The 19907-nt window shown below is 45.1% G+C and overlaps 3 protein-coding genes across 3 annotated transcripts; 2 read left to right on the top strand and 1 right to left on the bottom strand.

Moving 5' to 3' along the window:
• Positions 1-1178: 1178 nt before the first annotated feature.
• On the bottom strand, positions 1179-4911 carry LOC4349004 (protochlorophyllide reductase B, chloroplastic-like). Its single transcript, NM_001423073.1, has 4 exons — positions 4765-4911; positions 4540-4626; positions 2810-3341; positions 1179-2177 (listed from the first exon to the last, which is right to left on the bottom strand). The coding sequence occupies exons 1-4, from the start codon at positions 4825-4827 to the stop codon at positions 1651-1653; spliced, it is 1209 nt and encodes a 402-aa protein (NP_001410002.1). The 5' UTR covers positions 4828-4911; the 3' UTR covers positions 1179-1650.
• Positions 4912-16471: 11560 nt separating this feature from the next.
• On the top strand, positions 16472-17059 carry LOC107275451 (UPF0329 protein ECU05_1680/ECU11_0050). The gene has a single exon (XM_015758229.1). The coding sequence runs from the start codon at positions 16472-16474 to the stop codon at positions 17057-17059; it is 588 nt and encodes a 195-aa protein (XP_015613715.1).
• A 1122-nt stretch (positions 17060-18181) lies between these two features.
• LOC107279023 (uncharacterized) lies at positions 18182-19686 on the top strand. Its single transcript, XM_015757956.3, has 5 exons — positions 18182-18395; positions 18480-18564; positions 19028-19087; positions 19167-19216; positions 19313-19686. Exons 1-5 carry the CDS (start codon positions 18306-18308, stop codon positions 19439-19441), a joined length of 414 nt encoding a protein of 137 aa, XP_015613442.1. The 5' UTR covers positions 18182-18305; the 3' UTR covers positions 19442-19686.
• The last annotated feature ends 221 nt before the right edge of the window (positions 19687-19907 follow it).

The raw sequence follows: 19907 nt of genomic DNA, 5'->3' as shown, positions 1-19907 counted from the left end.
ACAAAACCGAGTAGTTTCTTTATTTACTGCTGGCAAATTTTTTAATTGAAATGCTTTTTTTTTCCAAATCTCACTCACCTTCTTCCCAAATCAAAATTATATTTCACACCAAATACTCTATTTAAAAGGGTGTTTAGATTCAGGGATGTAAAGTTTTGGCGTGTCACATCGAGTATTATATAGCTTATCGTATAGGATCAATAATTAGTATTTTTATTAGTGCCCAAACACCCTGTGCGACACTATATATAATACCCGATGTGACACGCCCAAACTTCACATCTTTGGATCTAAAGCACCCCTCAGTGTTCTAAACCCCCAAATAAACCATTAGAAATTCAGAATAAGTCAGCCCCGTACAACTGGTCGACGAGCAGCGGCGGTCAGTGTAGCACACACGGTGGTAGCTGCGTCCAGTGGACTCATTCTATGTAGGCACCCGATGGCCAGTATTTTGGCTGTACGCCGGACCACGAAAAACTGCTATCGCCTGCGCCCACTGGTTTCTGCCGTCTGCTGGTTTCAGGATGCTTCAGGTTCAGGACTTTGCTTGATTGCTTTCTGTTTCCGGGAGCTGCTACTACTCCTGTGCCCAAGGAGAAAGAAGTTCACTGTTTGTGCAGGGAGGTGGAGAGGGATAACTATTCTAATATCTTGAAAGAATATTAGGGCCTATTTAGTTCCAAATAAAAATTTTCACGTTGTCACATTGAATATTTGGGCACATACATAAAGTATTAAACGTAGAAAAAATAATAATTACACGGTTCGTCAGGAAACTGCGAGACGAATCTTTTAAGCCTAATTGCGTCATGAGTTGACAATGTGGTGCTATAGTAAACATTTGCTAATGATGTATTAATTAGGCTTAATAGATTCGTCTCGTAGTTTTCTGGCGGAATCTGTAATTTGTTTTGTTATTAGAGTGCATTTAATACTTCAAATGTGTGTCCGTATATTCGATGTGAGATGAAACTAAATATGCCCTTGATTCCTTCGTTGTTTACATGTCATGGTTCAATATTACGGAAATCGGCATGTATTGGGGAATGATTGAATTGAAATTTCCGGGAATTTCGATAGAGAAATTGAAGTTTGAATAGATCTTAGCTGAATTTGAACAAGCTTTTAGCAAATTTATCATTTAAAAAAAATCTAATTAGCTGAAAGAATATCCAGGCGGAGGGAACCAACCGACTTGAAAATTTTCAGTCAGAAATATGGGACATATATACTAGAGATGGACATATAGAGTTGGAGAGCTCAGAGGCAGCTAGAGATGATCTTTGATAGGGTACAAAACTACAAATTACTCAAAAACTCTACAGAGATCATACAACTTAAAAGAAAAACCATCTGTAGTTTTCGATCACCCAAGCTCTTATTACCAAAAGTAATCCCAAAAAAGAAAACACTTGAGTTACATCTTACAACAATCCCATATTCCCATCCCATGATCCACCAGTGAACAACACAACTTTCACTCTGCACCATCATATCGTACACATCAAGCTGATCATTAACAGCTAAGTAATTCGTGAGAAACGCGTCCTACAAATTCTCCTCCATCGATCTTTCTTGGTAGAGAGGAGAAGAAGAAGAAGAGCACAGCAAAATCCTAGACGAAAATCAATAGCACATCACTCTCACTCACTGATCGTGATCGGCCAAGCCGACGAGCTTCTCGCTGAGCTCCCAGACCTTCTTGGCCTTCTCCGGATCGGAGGCCTCCTCGGAGAGCTGGTTCTCGAACGAGGCCGAGTTGTTGTTCCAGCTCCAGTACACCCCGGACTTGGTGAGGCTGGGGTCACTGACGACCTGGGCCAGCCGCTTGCCGGCCTCCTCCTCGGAGACGTAGCCCTTGGTGATGTACTTCTGGAAGGGCGGGAAGAGGAGGCGGAACAGCGGGACGTGCTCCCGGAAGAGGCCCGTGGTGGCGATGCACCCGGGGTAGAGCGACGCGAACGTCACCCCGGTCTCGCCGTGGTACCGGCGGTGGAACTCCTGCATCGTCAGCATGTTGCACACCTTGCTGTCCTTGTAGGCCTTGGCGCCGTCGAACTCGCCGCCGTCGATCATGGCGGAGCTCGACACGCCGTCGAGGCCCGAGGCGAGCCCCCGGAGGTCCCCCAGGTTCGCCTTCGGCGGCACGTTCCCCGCCAGCGTGTTCGTGTTCCCTGCATTCATCGTATCGAAATTAGAACGATGTTCTTATAGTAACATGTTACAATAGAATGTTGCCGATATGCTTTCAAATGATATGATATTTTTTTTAAAAAAAAGTTACAACTGCACTTATAAAGTTTTTTTTTAAAAAAAAATCAGCTTATCGACTTTGTAATACTTGATTCATTCGTTTATACTATCAAATAATTATCATACCCATTTTAGAAAGCAGTATAAGGTTGTGCCCTCCATGCACAGAAAAATAATCCATTAATTAAGTATTATCTAAGAAGAAGTTTTCACTTTTAGAGGTTTGTGCTTGTGTGGTTAGCTCGTGGTTCTTGAACGCACACGCTGGTGCGCATCATCCTCGACAACTTCCTATTATGTTTTTCTTGTAACTTTTTCTCATTCTTAATACATTCAGAAGGTCTCTTTCAATCTTCCCGATGAAAAAGAAAAACTTAAAAATTGGATTAATCACAACAACTTCCTATAATTTTTTTTATAAAACATGCAATTTTTAGCAGTTCAGTAATTGTAGTAATTGTGTACGTGGAGAACTACAAAATAGTAGAAGTTGGAAGCTTTGACATTAGAACACAACAGCCTAATTCTGGTGAGGAAGAAAGGTTGTCATTACCGGTGATGGAGCCGACGATGATGAGGCGCTTGGAGGGGTAGTCGGAGGAGGTGAGGTCGGCGAGGAGCTCGCGGGCGAGGAGGAAGTGCCCGAGGTGGTTGACGCCGACGCTCATCTCGAAGCCGTCGGCGGTGAAGCTCGGCTGCTTGGCGGTGGGCTGGTACACGGCGGCGTTGCACACCACCACGTCGACGGGCATCTCCAGCCGCCGGACGTTGGCGACGAACTGCCTGACGCTGTCGAGCGACGCCAGGTCGAGGTGGACGATGGTGTAGCTGCCCTTCTCCATGCCGGCGGCCTTGGCGGCGCGCGACGCCTTGAGGAAGTCGCGGCACCCCATGACGACGTGCCACCTGCCCGTCTCCGCCAGCGCCTTCGCCGTCGCGAGGCCAAGCCCGGACGACGCGCCGGTGATGACCGCCGTGCCCTTGCGCAGCGTCTGCTTGCCCGACGGCGACGCCGGCGTCACCGTCGGGGACGACACCGCCGCCGACGCCTGCGCGCGGATGGCCACCGACGACGTGCTCACCCTCTGCAGGAGAGTTTCAGTTTTCGTGGCAACAATGTCAAGATATATGAACAAACTAGGCCTTTGTTTTTATATAAAAAATTTTTTGGCCAAAAACATCACATCAAATGTTTGAACATGCAAGAATATTAAATGTGGGGAAAAAAATAATTGCACAGTTTATATGTAAATTGTGAGACAAATCTTTTGAATCTAATTATGCTATGATTTAATAATGTGATGCTACAATAAATATTTACTAATGATGGATTAATTAGGCTTAATAAATTCGTCTAGTTTACATGCGGAACCAAGTTTATGAAATTACAGGGAGCAAACTTGACAGTCTTGCAGTAAAATCAAGTTTATGAAATCGATCCACATCAATATGAACTTGAAATGCCAAAGCTAATTAAGTAGTAGTACAATTTTTTGGGGGTGTGGCGATGTCAGAGTTTTGAGCAACTATTTCTAAGTACAGCAAGTAAACCTTGCAATCTTGCACTAAAAGTTACCCAAATTCGCATCACTTTGCAATGCTATATATACTCAAACTAACACTGACATAAAATCCAGATCAATAGGAAGTCAAAATGCCAGGCTAATCAAGTATAATACAATTTTTGTGGCGCTGTCAGAGTTGTGAGCAACTACCATTTCTAAGTACATCAAGCAAACCTTGCAATCTTGCACTAAAAGTTCGTCAAAATTCACATCAGTTTGCAATGCTAGATACACTCACTCAGCAAGTCCAAATGTCAACCTGAAGTTGCAAATTAACCAGACACAAAGGCTACTTGGTTGCACTAACAATGGCGGCACACACTGATGTTACTAGCAATTAGCAAAGCTGCACACCTGTGAAAACAAAACAAGCCCCTGACATTGTCATAGCTAAAACGATGAGAGAATCATCATGATATAATCTCATTAGCCAGTTGATTAATGCCAAACACAGGCATAACCATTTGCAACGCCACGGGTGCTCCTAATCTGACAGAGCAAACCACAGAGCCACAGTGGTAAGCTCCTCCAACATAACTGAAAGTCTGAAACTAATAATCGTGAAGTCTAGAAACGAAAACCTGGCAATTCACTGAACGAACTAGCCAATTACTTGTACTACTCGCCAGTTAGTAGTAAGTACTAATATTAGCACTAACAAACAGAGCATCAGCACAGAGCAAGCAGAGTGCTGTAACAACATTATTACAGTTACTACCTTGGTGCGAAGGCCGAGAGCACTGGTCTCCAGCTTGAGCCCGTCGCCGAGACGAACGCCCAAGAACGCCGAGTCCTTCACCGCTCCCTACACCCCCAAAAACCAACCCAAAAACAAAAAAAAAACCATTTAACCAATCGCCGCCATGAACACGAAGCAAAACTCTGAACTAGTCTGAACTCTGAAATGCCTCCATGGCTGAATCCCCGAGCTTAGAGCTCTCACCTCCTTGCGGGCGGAGAGCGCGGAGGGGAGGAAGGAGGTGGTGGTGGCCGCCTGGAGAGCCATCGGAGATTTTTCTCTCTTTTTTTTCCTCTGCAGCGAAGTGAGTGAGGCTTTGGGGGGTTGGGGTTCTAAGCTAGAAGAAGAAGAGAGCGAAGGAGATTAGGCGGGCGTTTTATACCAGGTGGCGATAAGGCGATAGGGGGAGGAGTGCCACGTGGCGCCGAGCTGGCGATGGCCCGGCCAATGGGGTTTCGCGGGCTGGATTTCCCCTCAACGGGATATTTATTTTTTATTATTATTGTTTCTCGTCGTTTTTATCTCCTCTATGTGCGCTGATTTTTTTTTTTGGGTGTATGTTGGTCGCTGTTTCGGTTGGGGTCGATCGAGATGGTTCGAGTGAGTTGTGCGTGGATGGATGGGCCGGTTTTGTTTGGTCTCGCCGTGGATCGCGGTTGAAGGACCAGTATCTGGGAACGGATGAGATATGGGCCTGTTCAGCTGCTTGATACAGCCCCTGCAAGGAATAAGTTCACTTCATGACCCTTAAAAGTGATCGAAATCTAATTCGTATCCCTAAACCATAAAAACCATAAAACCGGATATCTCGACTCCCAAACTCTTAAAACCGGTGCAATTTGACTCCCTGGACGATTTTGAAGAGTGGTTTCGCTGACGTGACGCCTACGTGACAGTATTGACTCGGTCTTCTTTCCACGTGGCGTTAACGTGGCATTAGAAATAAAAAAAGGGACTGCCTATACATCATGCGATAGATTTTCTAGCCCCCTATCATGCAAATTTTTCAAGCCATAGGATAAATTTAATCTCATCTATTTAAATTTAGGGAGTAACTATTAAAAAAAAAGTTGGCATGTATTTACATTGTAAGTTCCTAAAATTACATATGTAATTACATATGTAATTTTAGTGTATTTATGATGTAAGTCATAAAATTACATATGTAATTTTAGTATATTTACGATGTAAGTCACAAAATTACATATGTAATTATAATGTAAGCACGATGTAATTAGTAAGCGTGGATCATAAGCAAAGTAGCAGTAGAAAACACTGCTCAAATGCAAGGAAAAAAAGCAGGCGTGTGTTTCGAAATTGAACGGTAAATATGTGAGACCCACAGAACGCAACAACAAAGTCCACATAATGCAACAACAAAAGCTCGGTCCATCTCAAAGTCCACAGCCGTGTATGACTTTGCTCAATCCAAATGCAGCACTAATTGTAAACAGAGATGAATGGTCAAAAAAGTGAAAGATTTAGCACCCTATTTTTTTTTTTGTCAACAGAGCACTAGCGATTCCGATAAAAAAATGTGCGAGAGCACTAGCGATTCCGATAAAAAAATGTGCGTGACCCATTACTCATTCACACAAAAAGAAATGTGGACCCATTGACATGTGAGGCCCACATGTCAGTCCTCTCTTTCACCTTCCTTCTTTCTCCTCCCTCTCTCCCTTCCCTCTCTTTCTCTCCCCTTTCTTCTTCCACTTCCTTCCCGGCACCGGCGGCCGGTGCCTTCTCCAACCCCATCCCGGCGAGAGCGCGGGCACAAGTCGAGCAGCAGGTCGTCACCCACGGCGCTGTCGGCGACGCCCTCCACGTCGGCGCGGCGCGCGGCCACGGCGGGCTCGACTTCTTCGTGTCGCGCTCGCACGCCGCCCGCCTCATCGACCTCGTCACCTCGCTGTCGTCTGCCCGTGTCGTCACGTCCAAGCAGCTCGTCTCGCACGTGAAGCTCTGCCTGGTGTGCCGCGACGACCTCATCTTCCTCCCATCTGCACATTGCTGCAATCAAGCAAAGAAAGTAGCAGGACAAGCAGTAGCAGAGTAAAAGAGAGGACGAGGCTTCATTGAAGTCACATAGGCTAGATTCTAAGGGCATTAGCAATTCGTCCGCCCTCAACAAGGAGCCAAAGCCTCCACGTAGGCAAAAAGCAAAACGAGGCTTTCATCTCCACAATGCGCGTGTAGCTTTGGATAGGCCGCATCGGCATCGCTCCATCTCCAATCTACGCGCCGCCGCTAGCTTCTTCCCCAGCTTCCCGCTTCTTCCGGGCTCCGGCCGGCGCCCCTCATCTCCTCCCCCGACCAGCGCCCCTCCCGTGGCCGGCGAGCGGACAAGCTCTGTGGCGTGGACCGCGGAGACTACGCAAGAGAGGCGGCGGAAGCCTGGCGGAGAGGCGACGGCGCCCGGGCGGAGAGGCGACTGAACCGGCGACAGCGCCGGCCGGAGCGGAGGCCCAGCCCGGGGCTCGCTAGATCTAGCCTCGGGCCCTCTCCGGCGCGGATGCGGCTTCTCTGGCGACCTCAGGGTGGATATGGCTCGGACGCCCCTCCTATCCCGTCTCCGGCGAGCTTCTCCGGCGCAGATGTGGCTCCCTATCCCCCCTCTCTCTCTCCGGTTTTCTCCAAATGGGCGGATGCGATTTTCCTGGCAAAAAGTTGATTTCTCTGACGAGGTCCTCGGAGCCAATGTTGGTCACACGAACCTGGAGAAGGAGCGGTCCCCACTCCCCTCTCTCCTCCATGCATACACTTTATCTAGGTAGACAAACATTGCCACACGCCACGTGTGTGCACTGTGAATGGCCTAAAAAGTCCCCGGCCATTGTGCTTCTTCAAAGTTGAACCTCGACTAGGAGTAATGTTCAACTTCTGAGCGTAAGATATAAGATATTAGGCCTGAGTAATTAGTTGGGCCAGATGTTAGGTCTAGCCCATTTAGCGCCTAGGGTTTAGGGAGCAATATATTTATGGGTGTTTTCGGGTGCCTCTTTTTCTACCCCTCGTTTTCCGCGCGCACATTTTTCAAATTATTTTTTGCAAATAATTTCTATATGAAAGTTGCTTAAAAAAATTAAATTAATCCATTTTTTTAAAAAAAATAGTTAATACTTAATTAATTATATACTAATGGAGCGCTACTTTTTCCCTGTGCGGAGGGTTCAGTTTGGGAAGTAGGGACAGCGAACACATATCTTCTCCTCTTCCTCGCACCGGCCGCCGGCGCAACACATGAGTTAGGGTTTCGACATTTTTGAGAGGGAGGGTTCAGGGCGACGGCGCGGGCGCGATGCCGTTAGAGATCGAGGGGCAGGCGATGGCGAGGTCTTCCGTCTGGAAGAAGAAGAAGCGCGCCAAGCCGATGCCTGACAAGGGTTGGAAGAGGAAGGGGAAGGGATCGAAGAAGAAGAAGGCGAAGCTGCACGACGTCGACGACGAGGTCGTGGTGGCGGCGGACGCCGCCGGATCCAAGTACGAGGAGGCTGCCACCCATCCGCCTGGGACGGAGACGACGGTGACGATGGAGCTGGATCTCATCGACCACTATCTGGTGGGCGAGCTCGTCGCCTACATGACGGGCGCGTTGCTATGCCCGATCCTTCACCTCAAGTCCATGAACTGCCCCTTCGTCGACCCCAGGCACCTCGCTCCTGTCGAGAAGGATGTAGAATTCTCCGCCAACATCCTCAAGCAACACCGCCTCACCAACGGCCCCGTCGAGCTCCAGATGGACCCCATCACCACCTCCGATGACCATGACCACCACGACGACGACGAGCTCATCGATATGAGGGGCTGGATAAACTGGAGGACACCGGAGGAGATGAGGAAGAGGATGGTCGAGGAGGAACAGGAGGAACTGGAGGACCAAGCTTAAGGAGGAAGCTTAATTTATTTAACAATCTGCTTGCTGTGGCTTTGTAATTTGCAAGTTTCTGCTCATCATTATACTAGTTATATATTATACTAGTTCTGCTCATCATTATGATGTAATCTTGCACCTTATATCTTGCTACCGGTGATTCAGATATATCAAGTTAAAAATGGATGTAGCCACTCTCTGCTACTTAAATTTGTTGTCTTGTTGCTACTACCTCCGTTTCATAATGTAAGACTTTCTAGTATTTTCCCCATTCATATAGATGCTAATGAATACGAGAAATACTAGAAAGTCTTACATTATAAAATGGTGGAAGTATCTATTAATTTATCGTCTTGCATTAACAATTTTTTTGGGTGCAAATTGAGCCGTTTTTTTTGACAAATTGACCCTTTTCAAAAACTTATTTCGAAACTAACCCCTGCCAAAAACTTCAACCAAAACTAGGCCGTCGGCTCAGCGCCAAGCGCATTGGCGCTGAGGTTGGCCGTGTCAGCGCCAACGGGACTGGCGCTGACATTGTGCCACCGTGGCGGCCGGGCCGATCCCCTAGCTGACGTGGCAGCTACCTCAGCGCCAACCGCTTCGGCGCTGAGGTGCCCAACCTCAGCGCCAAGTAAGTTGGCGCTGACCTTGGCTACTTAGAGCCCGGCCGAGGCCGCCCCAGCCAGTTCTTCCTCCGTTTTTTCCCCAGCCGCCCGCCTAGGGTTCGGTCGCCACCGCGTTCTCCTCGCCCAATCTCCCCCAAAAACCTCTCTAATCGAAGGTGATTTGTGCGGCATTGAGTTTGGGATCGGAAGAGAAGGTAAACCCTTCTATAAACCCTAAGTTCCCCAAAGTTTTATTGGATATTTTGCATTGTTTTGGTTGTAGACGTGGTTTGATAATAGTTGGCTAAGGATGGATTATTAGATGGATAATATGGGTGGGGATGAAGTGTGGAGGTGGCATATCTTTATCCATTTGGTTGTTATTGATACATTTGACAAAATATATTTGGGATGGATGTTTGGTGATGCGCTAGGGTTTGATGGGAGATGGATGTGTGGTGATGGCCTAGGATGTGGGATGGATTTGTGGTGATTGAGAGGGTTTGAAAGGGGTTGATGTGTGGTGAAGGGTAGGTAATTTGTAGGAGTAGAGTTTTTTTTTATCAATAATGTGTAGTATTTGAGTAATGTACTTATTTATTGGAAAAATTAGACATGTTGTTAGCTTTTGAAGTATTGGTATTGCAATGGTAATTACATATTATTTTCAAGTAATTAATGTTTATGCATGGGTTAAAAATTGTAGATGGATAGATTGGTCCGGCTTCATTATGGTGGTTGTGTGGTAGATGAAAGTACACATGGAAGCCAATTTGAGGGAATGACAGTTAGACAATTAGTGTTTTTTGCGAAGCCTACCTTTGAGGAGTTAATGTCTCGCATCAAGCATGAATTGGATTGGAATGATGAGTCGGTTGGTATGCAAGGGAGATACGATGTGGGCGGCGGTGTCATGTCACATAAATTTATGTTAGACTTGAATGGAGAGATCGAATGGCAAACATATATAGATATAGTATTGGGGTCACATTTCAAATCTCTTGAGGTGTTTGCATGGAAGAAAGATGTTAGGATAGGGAAGAAAGAACTTATAGACCTTAATGAAAGTCCACTCATAGAATCACCCATTAGCTGTCACGAACTGTCAGAGAGGTGTAGTAGGAAGGAAGAATTGATTGAGGAAGACGTGGAGGGGGGCGAGGGAGTAAATGATATGGCGGATGTGGAGGTCAGGGAAGAGAATGACCCGGTAAGGGAGGAAGTACATGCAGAGGAGAATGTGCCGTTAAGGGAAGAAGTACATGCAGAGGACAATGTGCCGTTAAGGGAGGAAGTTAATGTGGAGGAGAATGTGCCGGTAAGAGAGGAAGGAGATGTTGAGGATGGTCGGGAGGTAGGAGATGATGTGGAGTTGCCTGAGGAAGAAGCGAATGCTAAGAATGTAAGTATGGGCCTAAGGGAGTTGGCTAGGCTGAAATTCTATACCCGAGAGGAGTGTGAGGAGGCTATGATACGCAGTGGATTGAACCCAGGCTGGTTGGAGTATGATACAGAGGATGAATTGGATGAGTCCGCTTCCGACTCCGATGATGATCGTCCAGTGCGTAAGATGTCAGAGCATGAAAGGATTGTGTTTGCGAAACTGGTGGGTAGAAACCCGGAAATAACACAATTCGAGGATCTTACCAGATCTGGGCTAGCAATTGCTGATGGGGATCCACAATATGACGGTGCCTTCGAACCAATGTGTGATGAACCAAGGAAGGGGTTGGAGTTTCGATCGATGGATGATCTGAAAATATGGCTACAGAGTTATTCTATCCGTGTCCACCGGCCGTACCATGTGAAGGAATCTAACGCGTCAGTAAAGTATACTATGGCTTGTCTCGATCGCCATTGCAAATGGCAGATTAATGCAAGGAAGAGTGGAGGAGATAGGTGGCGGGTGACTAGGGTGGGCGAAGACCACACATGCTGTAGTGCGGAAGTAACCGGCAAGCATTTGCAACTTACTTCAAGGTTTATTGGAAACAGGTTACAGGCATTTGTGCGAGCTGAACCAACTTTATCTCCAGCAGCGATTGTCGAGGCAGTTGAGCAAATATGGCACTATCGGCCTACGTATGGCAAAGCATGGCGTGCTAAGCAAGTTGCTATGAAGGTCATTTGGGGATATTGGGACGAGGCGTATGTTCGCTTGCCTACACTGATGCGTGCCATCAAAGCAAAGAACCCTACCATGCATTTCCGTGTTGAGGCTCATCCCGAGAAGTCCAGGATGGTGGATGGAGTACAGAAGCGAGTATTTGGACGTGCATATTGGATATTTGGCCAGTCCATAGAAGCATTCAAGCACTTGAGGCCGGTGCTAGCAATTGATGGCACTTTCTTAACCGGTAAATACCAAGGTACATTGCTCATGGCAATAGGGGTCGACGCCGGGTTACATCTTGTTCCCTTGGCGTTTGCTCTGGTAGAGAAGGAGAATACATCCAACTGGGAGTGGTTCATCAACATGTTGAGAAACAAGTTGATCGGTCCTAATAGAGAAGTGTGTATAATTTCTGATAGACACCCTGGCATTTTGAACTCCATCATCCACATCATGCCTCATCACCTAACCATTCACCACAGGTGGTGCATGAGGCACTTCTGTGCTAACTTCTACACAGCTGGAGCTACGACTGATCAGATGAAAGATCTTGAGCGCATATGTCAAATAAATGAGAAAGCATTGTTCCTAGATGAGATAAAACGCCTCATGGGTGTGGTCGGAGAGAGGCCAAAGAAGTGGCTAGAAGACCATATGCCACTTAAGGTCAAATGGGCAAGAGCATTTGATACCAACGGGCGCTGAGTGTCCCACGGTCAGCGCCATTATGGCTGGCGCTGAGGTCCCAGCCCGCAAGCCATCCAGAAGGCTTGCTGGGCTGGGCCGTTTCGGCTGGGCTGGGCCATGGCCGAAACGGCCAAGTCCCACCTCAGCGCCAGGTGGGCTGGCGCTGAGTGTCCCACGGTCAGCGCCATTATGGCTGGCGCTGAGGTCCCAGCCCGCAAGCCATCCAGAAGGCTTGCTGGTCTGGGCCTTGGGGTTGCGGCCAAGTCCCACCTCAGCGCCAGTCCGGTTGGCGCTGAGGTAGCTGCCACGTCAGCTGGGGATCGGCCCGGCCGCCACGGTGGCACAATATCAGCGCCAGTCTCGTTGGCGCTGACACGGCCAACGTCAGCGCCAATGTGTTTGGCGCTGAGGCGACGGCCTATTTTTGGTTGAAGTTTTTGGCAGGGGTTAGTTTCGAAATAAGTTTTCTAAAAGGGTCAATTTGTCAAAAAAAAACGGCAAATTGAGTGCTTGCTGGGGACTTGAGAATGACTGGTGTTTATATATATGTATATATATTTAACCCAGCATGCTGCTATGGCCAACTGGAATCGGTATAGCTCATTACTCAAGACTTGTATTTGATTAATTTACTCTTCTTCCATACTGTACCTTGTGCTGCTTGCAGATTTATATTGAGGTTCAGTCAGTGGTCTTAAAGTGACGCCAAGTCATTTAAGGACTCGTATAATCTTTACTGTCTTATTGCCACGCTTTTAATTTCCCTCGTGTGTCATACTCAACATTATGTACATGGTTCATGCCATAACATATTTCATCTTTTTGTTTTGGCATGGTCCTTTAAGAGCACAAGGCTTCAGAAGCACAAGGAAGGGCAACACCGAAGGCAAGGAGAGCTTGATCACACCCCGCACCACCTATTCATGTCACAGGCAGCAGATTTCAGGTTGGCTAGCCTTTTTCCCTTTGTTTTTGCATGATGATATTTTAGCAAATCAAAGTGCCCGATTAATATTCCGATTCTACCACATCGCACACATCGGAAACAGAAAGAAAGAAGTTTCTCATTCCGTGCTTCATTTTTACTTCCTCCGTTTCGTTGTATTGTAGGGCGTTTTGATTTTTTTTTCCTGTAGTCAAACTTTTTTAAATTTAATCAAGTTTATAGAAAAATTTAGCAACATCTAAAACACGAAATTAGTTTTATTAAACTTAACATTGAATATATTTTGATAATATGTTTGTTTTGTATTGAAAATGCTACTATGTTTCTCTATAAACTCGGTCAAACTTATAAAAAATTAGTATGAAACAGATGGAGTATTATGTTTCCTTCTGTCTTGGATTTTCATGTTATGAATTGAAGTTGGTTGGTCAGTGTCAGGAAGAGAAACTTGAGGTTTTTGTTGAAATGTAAAGGGGTTTATTGATGTTTTCTTTTAGGTACCCCTTAATTAAATTAACTTTTACTCTTATTAGCTGACATGGTGTTATAAGTACAGGGTGGCACATGCTGAGGAACCAAAGATGGCAACTGGTAAAGAAATGTCAGGATCTATGAGGTCAGTATGGTCTTTTTGCCTCTATATCTTTCTATTTAGGGTACCCGGTACCAACTGATGTCAGGCTATATCTGGTAAATGAAAGTGGGATCTGTTTTGCATTGTCATGGGAAGAAAGTAGTGAGGTTCTAAGATTGGTGCATATCCTTATTGTCAGTGGCGGATCTTGATACTTTTTAAAGCCCGGGCAAATACATATGTGAAGAATTATATACACTGTTAATCACTGAAAATTTAAGGTATTGTAATGGTGTGATCCGCCGGTGAGTCCAGGCAGCTGCCCGGAGTTGCCGGACCTTGGATCCGCCACTGCTTGTTGTCCAGATATATTGTCATAATTGCTAGGTGAAGCTGAAAAAACCAAAATGTTTTCTTTTATGGATCTGTGGTAGTCTGCCGTCATGTGGTTTATCTTATCTACACGGTTTCATATAACTGGTTTCTGCTCTGCTATGTATAATTCTTCTATTTAAATGCATCATACTGATAGTGTTTAGTGGTATGACACGTGAGAATAATCAGATTTGTGAGTTAATATAGAACTGTGGGCTGCAAAATTAGTCGTTGAGCATTTAGATGTTTCTACGCCTCGCAATGGCACGTGCCCTATCAGGTAACAATAAGCATGTTGTAGCAGACAAAAGGATTTATATTTTCACTTGTTGACAAATTAGAATGAACTATAGAAAAAAATAGTCGTTGGTTACATGGAGCATTGTACTCGATGCAGAACAACCTTAATGAGAGCGAATGCCATTGGGGGGCAGAAGAACATGTTGGTGGTGTTCTTTTCTTCTAAAAATGAAGATGAAGATGATGATTAAGTTTTTTACGCAAAATGAGGTAGTATTAACGTATGATTGATTGAGTTTTAATTATTACAAACTTGAAAAATAGATTTGTATGATATTTTAGAGCAACTCTCTTGTAGAAAGTTTTCGCATGAAACGCACTGTTTAGCAGTTTAAAAAATATGTCACGAAAATCTTAATCTTCATCCAACTTTATTGGAGGAAAGAACATGACCAAGTTGTGTGATTGGGGGCATTGAGAGCGAATGCACGAGATGATTGCGCTGTTATTTCAGTATGACATCCCGTGCAGACCAGAACGTCCTACGAATGTGCTGCCTATGGTGGACCTGGTGGATGGAATGGTAAGAATTTGATATGAATGTGTTCTGCTCAACCATCTGAGAGTTTCAAACTGATCAACAGATGCTGTTGAACATCAATTGCTTTCTTCAGAGCTCACACAATTTCTGTCAATTGTGCAGCACTCGTCGTTCGCAGCTCAGGGTCAGCATTGGTGGTGCCTCATGACTGCAAGCGTCTTGACACCAAACTAATCATAGAGAGCAGTACAGATTAGTACGTGTCTGCGAATACAGCCTAAATTTATCAGGATTCAGGAAGAAAATGTTTGGAATTTGCAAAGGATTTGTAGAGCTGGAAATGGGATGCCATTTGGTTATATGCAGAAATAAGCTGCAAGCCTATAAGCGTATATGTAAGGTGCCATCAAATGCGGTGTATATCAGAAGTTTGTAACGAAAGTTGCAGCAATAAAACGGTACTCCTGCCACTATCTTATATATGTGTTAGTATGATTATTAGTCAAGAGTTATCGAGTTTGATTTTCCTCAAAAGAGAGAGGGTGCCATGTAATTCGGGACGGAGGGAGTATGGCTTTGTTTAGATTCTAACTTTTTATTCTTCAAACTTTCAACTTTTTCGTCACATCGAACTTTTCTACATACGCAAACTTTCATTTTTTCTATCACATCGTTCCAATTTCTTTAAACTTTCAATTTTAGCGTGGAACTAAACACACCCTATGTCACATTGTTGCTAGCTCTGCTCTAGCTGACTTCCTTCGCTTGAAGCGGAAAGCGCACCAATGAGACATTGTCACTAGCTCTGCTCTAGCTAACTTCCTTCGCTTGAAGCGGAAAGCGCACCGATGCACTCATCGATGATCGCTCGCATCCTGGAGGGCTCGAACTTCTTCCCGGTGGTAGAGCACGGCTCAAACATACACATCGGCGAACAGGTCCAGCGCGAAGCACGTGCTCAAGTTCTGTGAGTTCGATGGCAAAGAGGACACCTCACGTAGAGAACCCTGATGGGGCCAATGCGACATAGATGGTGTTGTCCGAAACGATGGCGGCCTGCCACCAGTCGCCTTTGCCCCTCCCTCACCAGCGATCGGGAACGGATGAGAGAGAGGGAAGATGGGAGTGGAATAGGAGATGGGAAGAGGGGAGGCTAGAGGAATAAGAAATAGACCTGACACGTGGGGCCCACTCACCACATCGGCTAAAATCAGGCTCTATACTGCTTGGAATATCGGGTACACCGGTTTTGCAAGTGGAGGGCCTCGTTATATGTACAATTATTACGGTTTGAGGACGAAATTAGTTACTCCCTCCGTCCCATAATATAAAGGATTTTGACTTTTTACTTGCACTGTTTGACCACTCATCTTATTCAGAAAATTTGTACAAATATAAAAAAGAAATATTGTGCTTAAAGTACTTTGGATAATAAAGTGAGTCACAAATAAAAGAAATAATAATTCCAATTTTTTTTAATAAGACAAATGGTGAGTTAAAATTGCTTATATTATGAGACAGGGAGTATTTCAACGTCAAGACGAGAGATCTAAAGTGAACTTATCCCTATATGTAATTAGTTGGACCTGTGTGGTAAAGGTCCAGCCCATTTAGCGCCTAGGGTTACCCTCTCCTCTCTACCTCGCAGTGGCCGCCGCCGCAACGCATACTCCCTCTGTCCTAAAAAAAAAAAAGACAAACACTGGATTTCCGTGTCAAACGTTTGACTGTCCGTCTTATATGATTTTTTTTTATAATTAGTATTTTCATTGTTATTAGATGATAAAACATGATTAATACTTTATGCATGACTTGTCTTTTAATTTTTTTTAAATAAGACGGACGGTCAAACGTTGGACATAGAAACCAGGGTTTGTCTTTTTTTTTTTGATGGAGGGAGTACGTGAGTGAAGGGTTTCGATAGGGAGAGATTAGGGCGACGGCGGGCGGGGCGCGATGGAGAGGGATGAGATCGAGGGAATCGGCAAGCTCAACTCCCCTGAGAAGAAGAAGGAGAAGGAGAAGAGGAGGCGCAAGCACAAGCCCGACGAGGCGAAGGAGGAGATGGTGGTGGACGCCATACCCAAGGAGGAGGAGAATCTCAAGTCCCCCGAAAAGGGATCACCGAAGAAGAAGGAGAAGAGGAGGCACAAGCACAAGCACAAGCCCAAGCCCGACGGGACACAAGCCGTACTCAAGGAGGAGGAGGAGAGCAACAGCAAGTCCAAGGCCCCGGCGGAGGGCGAGAAGAAGAGGAAGAAGAAGAAGCTGGTGACGGTGAAGCTGAGCGACGAGCTGATGGGATACCTGCGGACCAAGGAGGTGATGGCCTACCTCGCGCGCGAGACGCCTCGCCCGCTCCCGATCGATCCGGGCGTCGCGCAGCACATGTTCGTCGACCAAGAACTCAGGCAGGAAATCGCCGCCCAGGTTCACGAGAACAGGGAATTCGACGCCTTCGTCCTCTACCAGTACCGCACCAAGGGCTACGCCGAGATCCAGCAGGAGGTCACCGACGACGACGACGACGACGACGAGGTGTAGCTAGAATCTTGCAGGGAATCAATAATGGTTGGTGGTAAGGAGCAATGATCTGTGATCCAGCTAAATATACTAGAGTGCTTCTGCTCATTAATCATTATTAGGATATTACTATGTCTAATGGTGTTATTATTATTGCCCGTATCTTTGCTACTTGTAACTAAACGTGTGGGAATCACAAGTAACTGCTTTCGTAGTTAAACCGAGTGAATTGCTAACGTATTGGAATGAATGGGATTGCAACTGTGATTTGATTCTGATTGGCATAGTACTTGTCATAGTAGTTGTGATCCTAAATGTGAATGATCTTGGCTAGCTAACCCGAACGCTTCATGTTACTCTCTGTTTGTGCTAAAAGCGATTCGGATTTCTACTATTTATGACTTGTTACCTTCCTGATCTCGTTAATTCTCTTTTTGTGTGATCCTATTCGAATTATGTTTGAAAAACATTTCAATTATATCGCCTCATGTGGCCGTATCTCATTCAGAGCAGCTTCTTCTATAATGCTGTTTTTCTCTGCGCTTTTGCCATTCATCTATTCATTTTGATTAATCTTCAAATACCTCAGAAGTGTGAATCTTCTGCGGTATTGTTCTTTTCTTCATGTGCCAACGCAGTGTGGTTTGGTGCTTTTTTTCATATTGTAGTAGATATCACTCTCCCTTGGTTATACAATCAAGGACTTTTTAGTGGAGGAAAGAGTAAAGATTCCATTCTTTTGTACATTTGTTTATAGAAGCAATACGTGTGCTGCAAAACTTTGTGAGCCTTATGCATCGTACTGCTGGCTAAATGTTTTCATGTCTAATGAATAGTACACTAGAATGAGAAATGCCATGAAGACCTACAGTAATATTATGTTGTCACTCTGTAAATGTTTGGCTTGCTGTAAAATCATTGGCTGGGTCGAAGGAACAACGAAGCATTGTTGATTCCCTAGGGCCCCATGCCTTTTCTGTACAGGGGATAAGAAAATCTTGCTACATGGTTAACAAGCCGGAGAACAACTGATGACATCACTGACAACTGGGGCAGGTTCTGCTCATCTTCTCTGTAGTATCATTTACATAATACTTGAGTTTTTCAGTACTCCCTCGTTTCACAATGTAAGTCATTCTAACATTTCTCATATTTATATTGATATTAATAAATCTAAACATATATATCTATCTAGATTCACTAACACTAATATAAATGTGGAAAATGTTAGAATGACTTATATTGTGAAAAGGAGGTAGTACTGATCATGATTGCGCTGTTATTTCAGTATGACATCTTGTGCAGACGAAAACGACAAATGGGCTGCCTGCCTATGCTGGACCTGGTGGATGGAACGGTAAGAATTTGAGATGAATGTGTTCTGCTCAACCATTTGAGAGCTTCGAACCGATCAACAGATGCTGTTGAACATCAATTGCAGATCCTGGCATGCTTGAAGTGGGCGATGGGGAGATGTCTTAATCGGAGTACCGCTCACAGTTCAGTATCTGTGGGCACAATCATAGGTACCATAGCATGTTTTGTGTACTAACAGTTTTGCTGCAATGTTGAATATTTTCTTTTGTTGCATTTCCTCACAGCAAGCTTTGCTTCAACTGTTCAGGCTCCTCTTTTGATTGGATGTGATGTGCGCTCAATGTGGCCCCGTTTAGTTTCCCAAAAACATCACATCGAATCTTTGGACATATGCATGAAGCATTAAATATAGATAAATGAAAAAACTAATTGCACAGTTAGAGAGAAAATCGCGAGACGAATCTTTTCAGCCTAATTAGTCTATGATTAGCCATAAGTGCTACAGTAATCCACATGTGCTAATGACGGATTAATTAGGCTCAAAAGATTCGTCTCGCGGTTTCCAGGCGAGTTATGAAATTATTTTTTTCATTCGTGTCCGAAAAACCCTTCCGACATTCGGTCAAACATCCTATGTGACACAAAAAAATTTTCTTTTTGGAAACTAAACAGGCCCGAGCCAGCAGATGAAAGACATACTCAGCAACTGGGAGGTCATCGTTGTGAACCAAGGCAAGCCTTCTCTTTCACATGCTTAGATCTAGCCATATTCTTTGATATTTCACCATACTCATATAACAACTTTGTGCAGACAGACTAGGTGTCCAAGGAAAGAAAATGCAAGCTGACAATGGATTGGAGGTAATCCCTGTTCATCTGCATCAGTGGTTTTCAAGTTTCAGCCTTGTCTTTGTTCCATGCTCTGAAGCTGGCAATACTGTGTTAATTTGTCGATAGGTTTGGGCCAGGTCACTCAGCAACAACAGGAAGGATGTGGTACTCTGGAACAGGCCATCACTGCGCATTGGTCGAGCATTGGACTCACTGGGTCAGTGGCTGTCACTGCTCGTGATCTATGGGCGGTAAACTTGCTTTCTTCAGAGCTCAAAGTACAACATCACTCTTCAGAATTCAGAGTTCATAACATTTCTCTCTTGCGATTTGCAAGGATTGGTAGAGATGGAAATGGATGCCATTTGGTTATATATATGCAGAAATAAGCTGTAAGCCTGTGCATGTAAGGTGCCGTCAAATGCGGTGTATTGCTGAAGTTTGTTGTGAAAGTTGCAGCAACAAAGCGGCATTCCTGCCACTATCTTATAAAGAAATATACTCGCCTGAAGACAAATCTGTGGCAAAAGCCTTCACAGTAGAGAGTTGAGACATTGCAAGACATCACAACTAGACAGAATGCAAAACACATTGTGGATCAAAACAATATCAGCTACAACTAAGGATTGGGTTTGCACCAGCCAAATCACCTGCATCTGTTGCTTCAACAAAACAATTAATATCCACGAGGCTGCCGTCTCCGCCTCCCCGCCCACCGGCG

Source organism: Oryza sativa, chromosome 10 (genome assembly GCF_034140825.1).
Source record: "Oryza sativa Japonica Group chromosome 10, ASM3414082v1".
NCBI lineage: Eukaryota > Viridiplantae > Streptophyta > Magnoliopsida > Poales > Poaceae > Oryza > Oryza sativa.
This window is presented reverse-complemented; position numbering and strand designations above follow the sequence as displayed.